Genomic DNA, 19114 nt, shown 5'->3' with positions numbered 1-19114 from the left:
TTGAGCTTGCTTGCATCATGGTAACATAAAATTCATAGCAACTGCTATTTCCAGAGGATCTCTGCAGTAAATATACTTCCAATTAAAAAAAAAAAAAAAAAAAAAAAAAAATAACCAGAACAAACACACACACAAAAACCAACACCCCTCCCCAACAAAGCCAAAACAACACACCAAAACACCCAACCAAATTATGTACTCAGTTTTAACATTTTCTTGTTCTAGGAACTGAGTCATCACCACCACCTGACGTATGCAAACAATCTGCGGAGAGAAGGAATACTCCCTCCCTTCTTCCCGGGACTGGCCCCAAACAGGATTGAACCGCTTCTAACAAAGGGTGGAAACTTCAGAAATAACAAGCTTAGAGTCCCTTGTACTTTCACAATGTAACTATGCAAACAATAGATTAGCAAATTCAAGACCCACAATCCCACTCACAATGTAATATCCCATTTCCATACCCAAAAATAAGGGAATTTGCAGGGCACTTTCCATTTCTATAGGGGCTTAGCAGACCAGGTTTTCATTGAATGCAGGTTCCAGAACTCCTCAACTCAGAAGCAATGCTCCAATTATACAACCATGACCTCTTATTTTGCCTTTCAGACAGATTTTTACATCTGGGTCCCCCATAGAGGAGTTGAATAAAAGAAATTAAAGTAATTTACAAGTATACTAGTTTAGAACAAGAGAAGAAATGGAAAATTACGGATGCGGTGGTGATAGCACAGCAAAGTAATCCACAAGAAATCTTTTATCTGCCAACAATGAATCAACCTTAAAAATAATTCTGCAAGTCAGACCTGTATCTGTTATGTGTCTAAAAGTCTAATGTTACATTTTAATTACATTTATGATTCGATAGGATGCTACCAAGAAAGTAATTTATGACATATCTGGTTTTGATTTAACAGCTATTTTCCCCATAGAGAAACAAATCATGCTAATATGGCTACGGAAAAAAAAAAGGCATTGTATATTAAAAAACACATTAAAAACAATGCAAATCCTTATGAAAAGAATGTTAAAAGGGAGTAAAAAGTCCTGTTTTCAGGTACTTTGAAAATGCACCTCAACATGCTTTTAAGCAAACATTCAAGTAATCAAAAATACAACCTAAAATGCAACCAGCATTTTCTCATCTTTAGAAATAGTGAACGCTCCGAGACTGCATATTAAAAAAAGGATAAACCAAGCAAAGATGCATCTTTTTCTATGAAATATGTCTGCATGTAGTGAATGAATAAGCAAAAAGCTTACCTCTTGCATGCCCGACCAGAACGTCCTTATGGTTAAAATATTCTATTTCTTCGGTGTAATTTTGTGTATACGCAGTGTTGGATCCAGCATTTCTAGATTCGCTCCAACGTACTTTTGCATGGCCTCTTGCACGAATTTTTAGAGCTTTCACTTTAATTTCCCCAGTAACTTCTAAATTGATCCTTCCTGAGACTGTGTCCCCGCTAGAATACACGGGGATATTGCTGTTACTGAGACAGTCAAAGCTTATTGTCAAACTCTTCACCTTCCCCAGCACCATGATTTTTAACGAAGTATATAAAATTACACTGTAAGGAAAACAAACAAAAAAAAAAAAGTCAAGGTCTCATACAAAACGCGACCTTCAACCTTCACTTTACACTGAACAACACCACTGCTGCGTAAAAAGCCTGCCAGCAAGATCAGCGTGTCCCCTATGAACACTTCATCGGAATTACTGAGAAGACAACGGCAGCCGCCCAAGACTGCGATATCCTTACAAAGGCAGCTGGCCCGCACTCTGCCAGCTCACTTTAAGAACAGCTTTGTGAAAAAAAAACACCCCCGCGCATGCGCGAAGCGAGTAGTGCCGGCGGTTTCCTCCACCGCTTGCGTCTTTCCTGTCGTGTTCGGTTTTGTGTTATTGCTTCTGTCTCATGCAGAGAGTCAGAGCACTCCCTGGTGGAGTCAGAGCTCTACTGCGAGTTTGCAGTACAGTATTTAGATACGTACTGAAAAACTGAGAAAAAAACGTCGGCGGGGGGGGGGGGGGGGGAGCGCTAGGCCTCCTTTTCCTCACGGTCATCTCTCATCTCATGGCACGGCTTGGGGATCCTGGCTGGCTGGTTGGGAGGTGTCTCGGAAGAAACTGGCCGCTGAAATCGGGCAGCAGTCGGTGGGCACCAGGCCCAGATTCTGGCAGCAGACACTACAGTTCTCCCCTTCAGCCTGGCTAACAGGAAAGATCGGAACAATTGTGTCGGGGAAATGCTCAGCGCGTTGCTCAGTCACAGACCTTGCCCAAAGCTTAATTTTCCTAGTAAAGAACTGTTATTCCTATTCCCATATCTTTGCCTGAGAGTCCCTTAATTTCAGAATTATAATAATTCAGAGGGAGGGGGTTTACATCCTCAAGGGAGGCTCCTGTCTTCCTTAGCAGACACCTGTCTTTCCAAACCAAGATATCCTTTATGGAGAAAAGCACCCTAAATATACGGAGCTCTGTCTAGTAGAGGATGATGAGCAGTCAAGACTTTATGGGTTAGGATTAACGGGCAGACTAGCAAGGGTGACACTGTTGAGGGTGTTTGTTACAGACCACCTGGTCAGGAGGAGGAAGTGGACGAGGCCTTTTACAGACAACTTGAAGCAGCCTCATAGTCACAGGCCCTGATTCTTGCAGGGTATTTCAACCACCCTGACATCTGCTGGAAGAGCAGCACTCCAATGCACAAAAAGTCCAAGAGGTTCTTGGAAAGCATTGACAATGACTTTCTGATACAGATGGTGGAAGAGGCAACAAAGAAAGATTTGCTATTGGACCTTATGCTAACAAATAAGGAAAATCTGGTTGGAGATGTGAAAGTTGGGGGCAGCCTTGGCTATAGTGACCATGAGATTGTGGAATTCAGTATCCTGTGAGGAGGAAGTAGGATAATGAGTAAGATTGTAACCCTGGACTTCAGGAGAGCTAACTTTGGCCTCTTCAAGACAGTCTTAGAAGAATCCCATGGAAACGTGTTCTAGAGGGAAGAGGGGTTCAAGAGAGCTGTTCAATATTCAAGGATCACTTCATCTCATTGCAGGGCTCAAGAACAGCGCATCCTCATGGGCAAGAAAGTGAGAAAAAGGGGCAGGAGACCTGCATGGATGAACAAGGAACTCCTGTCAAAACTCAGACATAAGCAGGAGACCCATCTGAGGTGGAAGCAGGGACAGGCCACCTGGGATAAAATAGGGATGTTGTCAGAGTACGCAGAAATGCAAAGGGGAAGGTCAAGGCCAATTTGGAATTAAATCTGGCTAAGGATGTCAAGGATAGCAAGAAGGGCTTCTTCAAATAGATCAGTAAGAAAAGGAATACTAGGGAACATGTGGACCTGCTACTGAATGGAAAAGGGTCCCTTGCAACACAGGTTACAGAGAAGACAGAGTTACTGAACACCTTTGCTTCAGTCTTCACTGCTAAAGCAATCTCTCAGGAATCCCTGACCCAGGAGACCAGGGAGAGGGTCTGGAGAAAAGGAAGACTTTCCCTTGGTTGAGGAGGATTGAGTTAGAAACCATTTAGTCAAACATGACATCCACAAGTCCATAGGCCCTAATGGGATGCCCCCACGAGTCCTGAAGGAACTGTTGGACATGATTGCTAGGCCACTCTCAATCATCCTTGAAAGGTCACGGCAGTCAGTAGAGGTGCCTGAGGACTGGAAGAAAGCAAATATCTCTCCGGTCTTCAAAAAGGGCAAGGAGGAGGGCCTAGGAAACTACAGGCCAGTCAGCCTGGCCTCAATTCCTGGAAATGTGATGGAACAGCGCATCCTGGAGGCCATCTCTAAGCATCTGGAAGACAAGAAATTTACCAAAGAAAAATCATGCTTAACCAACCTGATTGCCTTCTATGATAGTACAACTGGCTTGACAGATTAGGGAAGAGCAGTGGATATTGTCTTCCTGGACTTCAACAAGGTTTTTGATGCTGTCTCCCTTGATATCCTCATAGGCAAGCTCAGGAAGTGCAGACTGGATGAGTGGATGGCAAGGTAGATTGAGAACTAGCTGAATGGCAGGTTTCAGAGAATTGTGGTCAGTGGCACAGGGCCTAGTTGGAGGCCTGTAATTAGCAGTGTCCCCCAAGGGTCGATACTAGGTCCAGCATTGTTTAGCTTATTCATCAATTACTTGGATGAAGGTGTTAAGGAAAGTTGTCTGTCTGACGTCTGACCATCCAGGAGCCATTCTGGCAGTCACACTTGCACCACCTGAACTGAGACTGAGACCCCCTTCATATCTACACACAGCACAGACAAGGTTTATTTACTGGCTCAACCCCAGGTTTCCCAGAGCAGAGTCTCAGATGTCTCGATCCTTAAAATAATTTAATCATGGTGCTATAACAAAATAACAGCCCGAGCTGGTGCCTCCAAGGAGGGAATCTGAACAAAGGAAACCTTGGGCTTTTATACCCTTATAGTCCATGTGCACCATAGTTTGGGATTTCTTTGCTGAGTCATTGGCTCCTGCCTGTCTCTGAGAGTTGGGTCACCTAGGTCGCAGAGGTCCCTGTGCCCTATGTTATGCACAGGTCTGTGCCAGTTCATAGCCTCTTGCCTTGGGCTCCCCCACCCAGAGCTCAGTCTGCAGCTTGCACTGCAGCCTCACACTGAGCTACCTGCACTAGATGTATTCCTCAGCATAGGGACAGAGTCCCTACTCAGCAAGTTCACTGACGATAAAAAACTGGGAGTGACTGATACCCCAGAGGGCTGTGTTGCCATTCAGAAGGACCTCAACCCGTTGGAGAGGTGAGCAGAGTGGATCTTTTTGAAGTTCAACAAAGGCAAGTGCAGGGTCCTGTACCTGGGGAGGAGCAATCCCATGCACCAGTACAGGCTGGGGGTGATCTGCTGGAAAGTAGCTCTGCGGAGAAGGACCCAAGAGTCCTGGTGGACAACAAACTGTCCATGAGCCAGCAGTCTGTCCATGTGGCCAAGAAGGCCAATGGTATCCTGAGGTGCATTAGGAAGAGCAGTGCCAGCAAGCCAAGGGAGGTGATCCTGTCCCTCTACTCAGCCCTGGTGAGGCTTCACCTGGAGTACTGTGTCCAGTTCTGGGCTCCTCAGGACAAGAGAGACATGAAGCTCCTGGAAGGCATCCAGCAGAAGGCTATGAAAATGATTAGCAGACTGGAGCACCTCACTTATGGGGAAAGGCAGAGGGAGCTGAGCCTGTTCAGACTGGAGAAGACTGAGGAGACCTTATCAATGTATGTAAGGGCCTGATGGTGTCAAGAGGATGGAGCCAGGCTCTTCTTGGTGGTGCCAAATAGGAGGAGAGGCAAAGATCATCTAGTCCAACTGCCTGACCAATTCAAAGCTGACCAAAAGTTAAAACATGCTGTTAAGGGCATTGTCCAAATGCCTCTTAAACAGGGATGGGCTTGAGGCATCAGCCACCTCTCTAGGAAGCCTCTTCCAGTGTTTGACCACCATCACTATAAAGAAATGCTTCCTAAGGTCAAGTCTAAATGTCTCCTGGTGCAGCTTTGAACCATTCCCACACATCCTGTCATTGGATACCAGAGAGAAAATATCATTGTTGGGATGGCCACAACACAGAGTGACACGTTAAAATCTTCAGAAGGCTTCTGTTTGTTATAACAGCATGCTGTCTTTTTATACACATAACAAAATTTACACTCTGCTCACTGGTCACAAAAAATCAACACAACGTTCATTGGCACAAAAAAGTCTCTACCGCTGTTTTCAACCAACATTCACAAAACTTTTCCAAGAACCCTTCCAGCTGCAGGTTGTTTATCTTTCTCTCCTTCTTCTCTCCTCGGTTTCCATGCCAACAACCTTATCACATGGGGAGTGATCCCTCAGACCCCAATCCCTGTATGGCTGGGTTGCACGTGGCTAATAAATGAGATGGATACGATGCATAGCTCAGAAATACGGTTTAATGCGTCTGACCGAAGGCAGCATCCAAAGACCAGGGGCGGGGTTAGCCTGGAATTTCATAGGGTTTTACCTGGGGGTAGGTGTCCAAACTTGGTTACAGGGCTGGGACTTGGCCTTATAAGTCTGAGGTCTTGAACCAACAGGGCTTACTCTAGTAGCATCTTCCTGATGTCCCACCTCCCAAGGTCTCAGGTTTATTCCCTCCGTGTAGGGAACCTGGGCTAAGCTTTCATCTGTCCCAGGTAACTCCCAGGCTTCCACACAATCTTGGTGAAATTCCTTTCAGGGGTACACACGGCTCTTATCAGTTTCTTCTTCAGCTAACTTATACTTCAGGCTCACAGACCAGCTGCAGCCCATTCCACAAGAAGAGATTAGCACTTCCCTCTCCACTTCCCCTCCTCAGGAAGCTGAAGAGAGCAATGAGGTCACACCTTGGCCTCTTTTTCTCCAAACTATACAAGCCCATAGTCCTCAGCTACTCCTCATAGGACATTCCTTCCAGCCCTTTCACCAGCTTTGTTGCCCTCCTCTGGAGGCACTTCAAGGACCTTCACATCCTTTTTTAATTCTGGGGCCAAGAGAAACAGACAGTACTCAAGGTGAGGCAGCACCAATGCTAAGTACTGAGGGATAAGCATCTCTTTTAACTGACTGGTTATGCTGTGTTTCATGCACCCGGGAACACGGTTTGCCCTCTTGGCTGCCAGGGCTCACTGCTGACTCATACTGAGCCTGCTGTCAACCAGCACCACAGATGCCTTTCTGCAGGGCTGTTCTCCAGCCAGTCCTCTCCCAATTTATACTTGTGTCTGGTGTTAATCCATCCTAGGTGCAGAATACAGCATTTGTTTTTGTTAAATTTCATCCCACTGATCATAGCCCAATGCTCCAATCTATATAGATCCCTCTGCAAGTCCTCTTGTGCCTTGAGTGTCAGCAGTACCTCTCAGTTTAGTATCATCAGCAAACTTGCTAATCATGAATTCAACTCCTGCATCCAGACTCTCAAGACCTTTGGTAGATGACTGAGAAGGATCCTGCCATAACATCCATTAGCTCCCTCAGAATTCTGGGATGAATCCCATCTGGCTTCATGGACCTGTGAGTATTCAGCTGATACAGCTGGTCCTTTACAATTTCAGTGTCCACAAACAGAAAGTCACTGTTCCCACATTTGTGGTCCTCTGCCTCAGGGGACTGGGCAGCCCAAGGTCTATCAATATTATTAAAGACTGAAGCAAAAGATGCATTGAACTCCTCTGCTTTTTCTTCATCCCTATTAGTCAAGTGACCATCTTCAACAAGTATCAGTCCAATATTTTCTTTAGACTTCCACTTACTATTAAGACTTTAAGAAAGCCTTTCCTGTTGCCTGAAATAACACTGGCCAGTTTCAACTCTAATTGAGATTTGACCTTTCCTGTCTTGTGTCTGCATATATGAACCACAGCTCTGTAATCTTCCTGTGCAGCCTGACCTTGATTCCAGAGATCATGCAATTTCTTCTTCCTGATCTCCTTGTTCAGCCAAGCTGGTCTTCTGCCCTGTTTGCTTGACTTGTGACACACTGGAATCACCTATTCCTGTGCTTTTAAAAGATGGTTCTTAAAGACTGACAAGCACTCATGAACCCTTAAGCCTTCAAATGCAGATTCTTAGGGTACTCTGCTAAATAATTTCCTCAATAGCATAAAGTTTGCTCTCTTGCAGTCCAGAGTAGCAACTCTGCTGTCCTTTTTTCTCATTACACTGAGAATTTTAAACTCAACCATTTCGTGATCAGTGTGGTCAAGACAGCAACCTACCATCACATCTCCCATTGTTGCCTAGAGACAAAAGGAAAAACCTTGCAACAGTGTTAAAGTAGTTAGATAAAAAGCAGATCTTTAATGAAAGCTTTCAGGTGCACAAATATGGCCACATGCACACATGATAAAGGATTTCTACAATTTTTATAAAGTTAATTAATTAGTTTATCTAGCCAGCACATCCAATTGGAGATCAGTTTCCCCAGAAACCCATTAGCCCTATTTCTTGTTGTGTCTCTCAGGTGCTGGTGGAAAACAAAATGTCCTTGTTAGAAATTCCCTTCTCGAGAATAAGACTAAACAGAATTTTAGGAATGTGTTAGCAAGGGTTTGCTTATTGTTCTAAAATGTGAGAGAAAGGGCAGGAAAAGTATTTGAAGCTATATAACTATGTATAAATAGTCTACAAAGCTACAAATACATGACAAATATATAAAAAGCAAAAATCTTTAGGCACCACCATGAGTCCTTCTCTATTCACAAATAGCAAGTCTAGGCGGGTATCTTTCAGTTGGCTCACTGAGTACATGTTATCTCCTACAAACTTCAGAAATTTCCAAGACCTGTTGGTCACAGCAGTATATTCCCACTTGATGTCTGGGAAGTTGAAATCTCCCATAAGGACAAAGGCTACCAATCCAATTAGGTTTGGAAATAATTCCTCTGGTTTCAAGGAACAAAATAATATGGGCTAATAATCTTCCCCTATTGGGGGTCAGGTTTTTTTCCTTTTTACTTTAAAGAATTTATTCCCCATAAGTTACCTAGGAGACTAAATGTCGTACTTAAGACTATTTAACAAAACAAAGGGGTGGTGGAAGCTCAGAGGGGGTTTGGGGTCTTGAGGCAGGTAAAGGACAGAGCTTCAGGTAGCCTGTCGGACTGGTTTTCAGCGTTCACGGAGAAGGCACGGCTGGGTTGGTACTCCTGCTGGAGGATTTCACTGCAGTCCAGTCTTGGGAAATATGCCATTATCTGCTCGCCCTGGAATTCTGAGCTTCTCTGCCACCCTGCGAGAGCTGGGCCAGTCCTGCCCTGCCGTCGTGGTTCCATCAGTGCTGCTCGTCTGCTACAAAGTGATCCTGCATCCCTCTGACCTGCTGGGACACTCTGCCCCTGCCTGCCGGGAAATCCTGCCACTCCACAGCTACTAGCCTGAGACTCTTTTTCCACTATTCCTAGCTTGGTGCTCTGAAGACCCTACAAAGGCACCGAGACCAAACTGCCCTGGGTTTTTGTGAAGCAAAGTCCTCGAAGTTCTTGGTACTGTTTTTGTTATCAATGCTGTAGTTGGTTTTGTTGTTTGTTTGTTTGTTTGTTTGTTTATACATACCAGTAAAGAACTGCTATTTCTATTTCCAAAATCTTTTGCCTACAAGCTTTTTACTGAAAAAATTATAATTGAAAAAGGGTGGTGGTGGTGGTTTACATTCTCCATTCGAAGGGAAGCTCCAGCTTTCCCTGACAGATACCTGTCTTCCCAAACCAAGACAGATCTTGGTGCCCAACGTGGGACTTGAGGGCATTGAGGAAAAAAAAAAAAAAGAAATTGTGGTTCTTAAGTAACCTAGTATTTTCTTTTGTGTGTGTTGGATATCGAAATCTCATCAGGCAGCATCATGTGGTCTAACTTGCCCTGATTTGGATGGCACGTGGTTGTGGCTGTATTCCTCCCATTTGCAGGCCCTTATTTAAACATGGGCCCTATAACTAAGGCTACTGTGGCTGTCATCCAGTTTGTTTTATGGGTGGATAAGGTGAGGCATTCATGGATTTTTAACTTCCTCTGGAAGGCAGGCACATGGATACATGTCTATCACACATTTAGCCTATGTTTTTGGGGTTACTTTAAGAATGGTACTTTCTGTGAGGAAATGACAGCAAAGGAAATTTTCAACCAATTCTTTGTGCCTACCCTACCAGCTTTTGAAGGGTTTCAATTCCCTCTAGATACTACCCATGTGTTGTTAATAGTCATAGTCTATTCAACAGTTTTCAGAGATAAAGTGAGGCCAATTTGGATCACTGCACAGACACCTGCCCCAGAGACCAGGGATACTGCCGTAGGACCTGACTCTGCCCCAGAGACTGGGGATACTGCCATAAGTCCTGACACTGCCCCACAGAATAGGGTTGCTGGCCCACTGCCTGACCCTGCCCCGCAGCTCAACTCAGAAATGAACCACCCGGATTGGGTGGGGGTTCTGGTGAAGGAGATATATGAGATGGGCCAGCTTTTAAAGAAATACACTTCCCCAGCTGGTGGGAAACCCTCCCCCTGCCCTGTAAAGGCAGAGTCTGATGGTGCAGCAATGGAGCCCACAGATGTTACAACCGCCCAGGTTCCAGCTGAATCACAGGGGCAGCCACAGCCAGCAGCAGTCGCCCCTTTGGAATCAAGGAAGTACAAGATAAAATCAGAGCAGCCAGGTAATAAGGATAAAAAAGGAGGGCCCTCACAACCTGCAGGGGAAACAGAGGTTGAGATCATCACCGAGTCCCTGTCGTTTGAAAGTCTCCGTAACCTGCAAAAAGATATTGCACGGCGGGGACGTGAGCCTTATACAACCTGGCTACTTCGGGTCTGGGACCTTATAGGTACAGGTGTACAACTGGATGGTAGTGAGGCAAGGAATTTGAGACCCTTGACCCAGGACTCAGGTATAAATCAGGTATTTGTAAGACAGCCAGGCCCCCTCTCCCTCTGGGAGCGGCTTTTAATGAGTATGAGGGAGAAGTTTGTCAACAGAGAAAAAATGCAGCAGCACCATCATACAACGAACTGGAAGATCCTTGAGGAGGGGATCCAAAGGCTGAGAGAAGTGGCAGTATTGGAGGTACTCTTTGGGAGGAGTGGACAGCATGATAATGACCCCGACAACGTTAGATGCACAGAGCACATGTTGTGGATGCAGGCAACTCAGGGATCACGTGACTACACCGTATTCATCGCTACAATTAATCCTGATAACAACCGAGACACAGTGGGTTCTGTAGCCAGCAAGCTCAAGAATTATGAAAGTATGATCAGTGGCCCAATGCAGACTCAGGTCTCTGCCATGGTAAAGGAACTCAAAGAGGAGATGAGGGAGATGAAGGAGGAGATGAGGAGGAACAATTCCCAGGTGGCACCGGTACAAGTCACAGGCCCCAGAGTCAGAGCCCAACGTCCCCCAGCTAGAGAAGGAGGGTACACCCCACAAGCTGAACTGTGGTCCTTTCTGTGCGACCATGGGGAAGACATAAGAAGAAGAAGACATAAGATGGGAAACCCACTTCTGTCCTGGCAGCACGGGTGCATGAGCTCAAAGAGAGGAATACTCACAGAAGGGGTTCCACTAAAATGAAAGTAGCCTCAGCCTCCCATGACCGAGTCACCAAGTATTATAGAAGTGAGTATGATATGTCAGATCCCCTTGAAGGAACCTCTACCATGTATGCCCAGGAAGGGAATAATAACCCGTGCTAAAGGGGCCCTGCCTCTAGCCAGGAAGAGGCATGGGAAAACCGGGTCTTTTGGACTGTGTGGATTCGATGGCCTGGCACATCAGAGCCACAAAACTATGAAGCTTTGGTTGATACTGGGTCGCAGTGTACCCTAATGCCATTGGGACATGTGGGGGCAGAACCAGTTTCTATTGCTGGGATTGACAGGGGGATGACAAGAATTGACTCTGTTGGAAGCTGAGGTGAGCCTGACTGGAAAGGAGTGGCAGAAACATCCGATTGTGACTTGCCCAGAGGCCCCGTGTATTCTGGGCATAGACTTCCTCAGGAATGGCTATACTACAAAGACCCTAAGGGACTCAGATGGGCATTTAGGACAGCTGCTGTGGACGTAAAGGGCATTAAGCAATTGAACACCTTGCCTGGACTTTCAGAGAACCCATCTGCAGTAGGACTTCTGAAGGTAAAAGAACAACGAGTACCTGTTGCCACCTCGACGGTGCACTGCCGGCAGTATTGGACAAATCGAGATGCCGTAATCCCCATCCAAAAGATGATCCGTGATCTGGAGAGCCAAGGGGTGGCCAGCAAAACCCACTCACCCTTCAACAGCCCCATCTGGCCTGTGTGCAAGTCTGATGGAGAATGGAGATTGACTGTGGACTATTGTGCCTTGAATGAAGTGACTCCACCGCTGAGCGCTGCTGTGCCGGACATGCTGGAACTCCAGTACGAGCTGGAGTCCAAGGCAGCAAGGTGGTATGCCACTATTGACATTGCTAATGCTTTTTTCTCCATTCCTTTGGCTGCAGAATGCAGGCCTCAGTTTACTTTCACCTAGAAGGGCGTGCAGTACCCCTAAAACCGACTGCCCCAGGAGTGGAAACACAGCCCCACCATCTGCCATGCACTCATCCAGGCTGCCCTGGAGAAGGGTGAGGCCCTGGAACATTTACAGTACATCGATGACATCATTGTGTGGGAAAAAAACTGCAAGTGAAGTGTTTGAGAAAGGAGAGAAGATCATTCAGATTCTCCTGGAAGCCAGCTTTGCCATCAAGAAGAGCAAAGTCAAGGGTCCTGCCCGAGAGATCCAGTTTGTAGGAGAAAAGTGGCAGGATAGACGGCACCAGATCCCCACTGAGGTCATTAACAAGATCACAGCGATGTCTCCACCAACCAGCAAGAAGGAAACACAAGCTTTCTTAGGTGCCATAGGTTTTTGGAGGATGCATATTCCAGAGTATAGCCAGATTGTGAGCCCTCTCCACCTGGTAACTCGCAAGAAAAACACTTTCCAGTGGGGCCCTGAGCAGCAACACGCTTTTACTCAGATCAAACAGGAGATTGCTCACGCGGTAGCCCTTGGCCCAGTCAGGACGGGACTGGATGTAAAGAACGTGCTCTATTCTGCAGCTGGGAGCCACGGTCTGTCCTGGAGCCTTTGGCAGAAGGTGCCTGGGGAGACTCGAGGCCGACCACTGGGATTCTGGAGTCGCAGCTACAGAGAGTCTGAAGCCAACTACACTCCCACAGAGAAGGAGATCTTGGCCGCCTATGAAGGAGTTCAAGCCGCCTCAGAGGTGATTGGCACAGAAGCACAACTCCTCCTGGCACCCCGACTACCAGTGCTGGGGTGGATGTTTAAAAGAAAGGCTCCCTCTACCCACCACGCCACTGATGCCACATTGTCCTGGTTTGGAATAAATTAGGGGAGAACCTCTAAAAGGAGTCCCCTAAAAACAAACCTCCACCACCTCTTCCCCCCCAGCCCCGGGTTCGGGAAGGAAAATGCCTTAAAGGAAAAGTGGAAAAAAACAGTTTATTGACAAATGAAAAAAAACCCACTCTCCATCACCGAGGAAAAAAGCAAGTTACTCTGAGGAGGAGGGTGCAGAGCTTCTTCCGCGGGCCCCGGAGATTCTCTGACTTCTCAGGTCAGGTCAGGTCCAGAGCCGGTCCAAAATCCTAGGGGCGGGGGGGGGGGGGGGCGAGGGAAGGGAAAAGAAAAGGAAGGAAAGAAAAAAACAAACAGAAGCGGTGACAACCAGCAGGCAGGAGCAGGCGGCAGGCAGGCAGAGAGAGAGAGAAGCAGCAGCAGCAGCAGCAGGTGAGCAGCCAAGCCCGAGAGCGAGCAGCAAAGCGGCAGGCCCTGCCAAAGAGGGAGGGGAGCAGCTTTTAGACATAACAATGTAGTCCAAGATATGGGATAGGAGATAGCGTCAACCCAGAACACACATGGAGCAAATGGACTGCCCTCATCACACAGCGCACCCGTATTGGAAACCCAAATCGCCCTGGGATTTTGGAGATAATTAAAAACTGGCCAAAAGGTGAAAACGTTAGTCTCACGGATGAAGAGGAGCAGGAACGAGTGACACGTGCTGAAGAAGCTCCACCGTAAAACCAACTGCCAGCAGAAAAAACACACTACGCTCTTTTCACTGACGGTTCCTGTCTCATCATAGAGATGAACCGCAAGTGAAAAGCAGCCATATGGAGCCCCACATGACAGGTCACACAAGCCCACTGAAGGAGAAAATGAGTCAAGCCAACTTGCTGAACTCAAAGCTGTTCAATTGGCCCTGGACATTGCTGAAAGAGAGAAATGGCCAAAGCCTTACCTCTACACCGATTCATGGATAATAGCCAATGCTTTGTGGAGCTGGCCGGAAAAGTGAAAAAAGGCCAACTGACAGCGTAGGAGGAAACCAATCTGGGCTGCAGATGATTGGAAAGACATTGCCATTCGGGTAAAGAAAATACCTGTAAAAGTCCGCCATGTAGATGCCCATGTCCCCAAGAGGTGGGCTAATGAGGAGCACCAAAACAATGAGCAGGTAGATCAGGCTGCAAAGATAAAGGTATCAAAGATAGTCTTAGATTGGGAACACAAGGGGGAGTTGTTCCTAGCTCGATGGGCCCATGATGCCTCAGGTCATCAGGGCAGAGATGCCACCTACAAGTGGGCACGAGACCGAGGGGTGGATTTAACCATGGACAGTATTTCTCAGGTTATCCATGACTGTGAGACGTGTGCTGCCATCAAACAGGCCAAGAGGGTGAAGCCCCTATGGTATGGTGAGTGGTGGTCCAAATATAAATATGGGGAGGCCTGGCAAATTGACTACATCACCCTTCCCCAAACCCGCCAGGGCAAGCGCTATGTGCTGACCATGGTGAAAGCCACCGCTGGGTGGCTGGAGATCTACCCTGTGCCCCATGCTACAGCCCAGAACACCATCCTGGGCCTGGAAAAGCAAGTCCTGTGGAGGCATGGTACCCCTGAGAGAATCGAGTCAGATAATAAGACCCATTTCAAGGATAGCCTTATCAACAGCTGGGCTAAAGAACATGGCATTGAGTAAGTATACCATATTGTTTATCATGCCCCAGCAGTTGAGAAAGTTGAACAGTGCAATGGCCTGCTTAAAATCACCTTGAAAGCACTGGGTGAGGGGACTTTTAAGAACTGGGAGGTTAATTTAGCAAAGGCCACATGGTTGCTGAACACTCGAGGTTCCACCAACTGAGCAGGTCCTGCCCAATCTGAGCCCTTGCAAACAACAGATGAAGATAAGGTTCCAGTGGTACACATGAGAGGTATGTTGGGAAAAAACTGTTTGAATCAATTCTGCCTCCAGAAAAGACAATCCCATCCGTGGGGTTGTCTTCGTTCAGGGACCAGGTTGCACCTGGTGGGTGATGCAAAAGTATGGGGAGAACCGATACATACCTCAAGGGGACCTAGTTTTGGGGTGAACTACCCATGACACTGTGCCTGTATCCATATTTGCATGTATATATTTTAAATATTTAAACTCAATGTAATATGTTGGTATGAGAAAAAAATTCGGGGTAGATAATGTTGGGAGTTAGGTTTTGTTCCTTTTTACTCTAAAGAATTGTTTCCCCATACGTTTCCAAGGAGACTAAATGTCTCCTCTAAAAAGAGGAGACTCTTTTTCCACTGTTCCCAGCTTGGTGCTCTGAAGATCCTACAAAGGCACTGAGACCAAACTGCCCTGGGTTTTTTTGAAGCAAAGTCCTCGAAGTTCTTGGTACTGTTTTTGTTATCAATGCTGTAGTTGGTTTTGTTGTTTGTTTGTTTGTTTGTTTATACATACCAGTAAAGAACTGCTATTTCTATTTCCAAAATCTTTTGCCTACAAGCTTTTTACTGAAAAAATTATAATTGAAAAAAGGGTGGTGGTGGTGGTTTACATTCTCCATTCGAAGGGAAGCTCCAGCTTTCCCTGACAGATACCTGTCTTCCCAAACCAAGACATCCCCCAATACTATTGTCAGCAAATTGCAATACATTACTGCTAATTTCACTGAAACCTATTTTGGAATGTTACAGCTGGGAATGATGTTATCTAATGGCAGGGTTTCACTGTGCAGTGCAAAGTATACAGGAGAGTCACTGAGGGCTGCTGGTACCTATGACTGTCTCTGAAATGTACAGCTGAAAGAATTCTTATTCCAAGAATTATATTTTCTTTCTGACTGTATTGAGTTGAGACTGATTTTGATGATCAGTTTCAGTAAAGAATTATAAAATTATTCTACATTTTAAATTTTCAGTATTAGAATAATTTTCTCTCCCTCCTCCTCTCATCATTGTTTCCCCTCCCATAATTTCCCAGGACTGCAAGGCTACAGAAAGGTCTAATCAATTTTCAAACTCTCTTTTGTTTCTGAGAAGGTGGTAAAAAAATCTAAATTCTCTGCTGTACAGGGGTCTTCTGACTGTGCATCATCCTTTTTCACATACAATACTGCTATGGTTAATGACCTTTCACCTCAGACCTTGCTAATACCTGTTCTTTAAAGCAAGCTGGTGCACCACAGTGAGCAAAAACAAGGCTGCACAAATTAATGTATTCTCACAACCTCCAGCATGTCAACTGTCATTACAGATATCATCTGAATGACTGAAAGATAAAGAAAAATCAATATTGCATCCTGTGACCTTTTGCTTCTAATGACCACTTTTCAACATTTTTGAAGACATGATTAAGTTTTGAGAACTATGGGAGTCACTCTGAGAAGGCTGAACTAGAGGTAATTTGAGTGAGGGTCTCACATTTCAGTAGGGAGTACGGAACTTGTTAGTGTGTGAATTGCACTCTGAAAGAGATAAAGGGGAGGCTGATTTAATCAGAGGAAATGCTGAGGTACAGGAATAGTCAGGAATAATTTCAACCTAGAGTAGAAATCAAAGGCTCAACAAGCAGCTTTTTCTGTCTGCTAGATTGGCAGCTGCTGACCTGATGTCCAAAACCTTTGAACTCTTACAACAGTAATACCATTGTCAAAGCAAATTGCTTGCAGCTTTGCATTAGCAGTTATTTAATTTGTGGACATTTGTCCTGGCTTACCCAAAATGTTATTGTTAAGATAGGGTTAAGAATTTCTGTGGTCGCACAGCTGGGGAGTAGAACCTCAGCTTCACTGCAACCAGGATGTTGCTTTCATTGTTCTAACCAAATCAAGTATAACTTTGCCTAGGTAGTCAGAGGGAGGAGGGAGGATTGGGACGATTTGTACTTAGGGCTATGCATTTTAGAAATAAAGCTATCCTCTACTAGGTCGGGTGAAACTGTACCTAATCATCATATCATAGATGATATAATTGTAACGATTGTTGGTAGCTGAATGTGATTATTTTCTTAAACTAGAACCATGAGAATCACAAGGGAAGATATTTACCAAAATTCATGCTTGGGTGTATACAATAGAACAGTGGGAAGCTTAATGATTAACATAGAGTTGTGTAACAAAGGAGTATAATACTGAGCCCCTCTTGGGCCCTTGTTGGAGCTGGATTTGGGTCTGTACCCCGACTCTCAGAGCTCTAAATAAAGGGTCTCATAATCATTTCCATGATTATGTTTTTTCCTCGCTAACATTATTGCATGCTACACCTATCTGTGCCTAAAGTTTGTTATTGTCTCTTTAAGACCTTGCAGCCAGAAAGAGAATTGAAGGGCCAGGAGATGGTGTTCCTTTTAAAGTGGGGTAGCTCAAGCAGAGCTCTCTCTTGCCTCTTGCCTCTACTGGCAACGGTAACAATCCAAGAAGCTGCATTTTGCAATCAAAAATTGTTTCAGAGTGAAATTTGCAACACCTACTGGCAGCGCAGAGCCAGAGTCAGTCTAAGGTTGGGTCACTGTTTCTCAGTGTTCAGGAGTCCATTTCCTCTCCCCCCATCAGAACGTGGACCCGAGACAGCAGCACCAACACCAGTGGAGTCCAGCAGGTGGCAGGAGGCGGCAGCAAACAGCAGGACAGACCTCACACATGCCAGCAATTCCCATCTGCCACTAAAACTGGTTTGTAAGCTCCTACCTTCCTGTTTTCTTGTTCCAGGGAAAAGGTTGCACCGAGCAGGGTTTGACTGCCATTTTCCCTTTGTCTCCTCACACAGGGTTGTCAGCAGAGAGCGCCATCTTGGGGGGAGTGGTTACTCTGCCATTTTGAGTTTGTTGCTGGTGTTATTAGATGGGTAATGCAATGGTTGGCTCTCCCAATCAAGGAATGAATACTATGTGTATGTTAAGAGAAGATTTTTGATGCATAGTTATGTTATTGTGATTTGTTGTTTAGGTGTCCTCTGTTCTCTCCATAGTCCCCTTTCCCCCATATGGTTGCCAAGGGACGGCCTTGGTAGTTGGGACATGTGGAGGGAGGGCGTGTACCTATGCCCCTTGCATGAGGCATTTGGGAGGAGGGAAGGCTTGTTACTAGGAGGCATGGCATGACAACACCTGACCTCCAATCAAGTTGCAAGAAAGGAGTCTCCACCAATGGACGGTGAAGAAGAGCTGATTGAATGACTTTGGGAAGGGCTAGGGTTACCTGATGCAACACCAAAGGTATAAAAGGTGGAGCAGCCATTTTGTAGGGGAGCACATGGTGGTTTAGTTCCATGCTCCCAGAGCTGTAAATTTTCCTTATTCAGTCCTTTGTTGCATTTTGTTAAGATTTAATGAACCTTTGAAATTTTTAAAAGTGAGCGTAGTTTTTCACACTGGAGCCCCTGCGAGATTTCAGCAACTTTATAAGTAGTGACTATTTGTCCTAGGGTGACTTTATGATGCTTGTATCCCCAGTCGTCTGTTCTGTTTGTGTTGGATATCGTGTTCTGTACCTTTAAGACTGGTTCTGAGAGCGAAGGGGGGGGGGGAAGAAGAAGCACGCAGTTTATTTTTAGGAACGGCACTCACTCCTTCGCATTCCACTGTGGGACTATGTTCATCTGAAGCACAGACAGACAGTGGGACAGAGATCTTTTTTGCTTTTAGTTAAGCTTAGCTAGCTGTGGCAGAGAAGCTCCGTGGGCTCCTTTTTTTTCCTTTTTCTTGGGACTGTTTAAACTTGTACTGGACTGAAAAACCCAGAAGAGCACCTTCCAAAGACTGGATGAAGATTATCAGGAGCCACAAGATGTGCATCAGCATTCTTAAGGATGGGGAAACCTGAAAAAGAAAAAAGAATTACACAATAACTTGAAAACATCTGATAAATGGATTTGAGATCAGGACTCAGGTTCTTACATTTCTTCCTGTTGACGTCTCCTTAAAGAAGCCACTGTCACATCTTGGTTGGTTTGCTGGCCCTTTAGATGTTTTGGGTAGATATGGTTTTACTCATTTTTGAGGGACCCATTTCAGGCCAGAGGGTGTGGATACGCACGCATATCCACGTCCCCAGGTTACCAGTTCATATGGGCCCTCTACCTCCCATGTCTCCAGGTTTTTCACCCTGACTGGAGGGTGTTCTCTCAGTCGCAACGAAACATTCTGACTGAAGTGCCAGACCACTGGAGGATTTAGGTTTTAAAAAGAGTAGTTCAGGAAGTTGACAGTGAAGAGGGCTTTACACAACCACAGTTGTGGTGCT

At 45.7% G+C, this 19114-nt stretch overlaps 1 protein-coding gene and 1 long non-coding RNA gene across 4 annotated transcripts in view; both read right to left on the bottom strand.

The window, feature by feature from the left end:
* The window catches only part of LOC136373331 (arrestin domain-containing protein 3-like), a 46223-nt gene extending 44434 nt beyond the window's left edge, over positions 1-1789 (bottom strand). For all 3 annotated transcript variants that reach the window (XM_066338233.1, XM_066338232.1, XM_066338231.1), the window contains exon 1: positions 1264-1789. In XM_066338233.1, the coding sequence (XP_066194330.1) occupies positions 1264-1543 (280 nt within the window). In that variant the 5' untranslated portion in view covers positions 1544-1789. The remainder of the gene's footprint in view (positions 1-1263) is intronic.
* The window catches only part of LOC136373346 (uncharacterized), a 361796-nt gene that overhangs the window by 257227 nt on the left and 85455 nt on the right, over positions 1-19114 (bottom strand). The window lies entirely within an intron of this gene.

Source organism: Sylvia atricapilla, chromosome W (genome assembly GCF_009819655.1).
Source record: "Sylvia atricapilla isolate bSylAtr1 chromosome W, bSylAtr1.pri, whole genome shotgun sequence".
Taxonomy (NCBI): domain Eukaryota; kingdom Metazoa; phylum Chordata; class Aves; order Passeriformes; family Sylviidae; genus Sylvia; species Sylvia atricapilla.
This window is presented reverse-complemented; position numbering and strand designations above follow the sequence as displayed.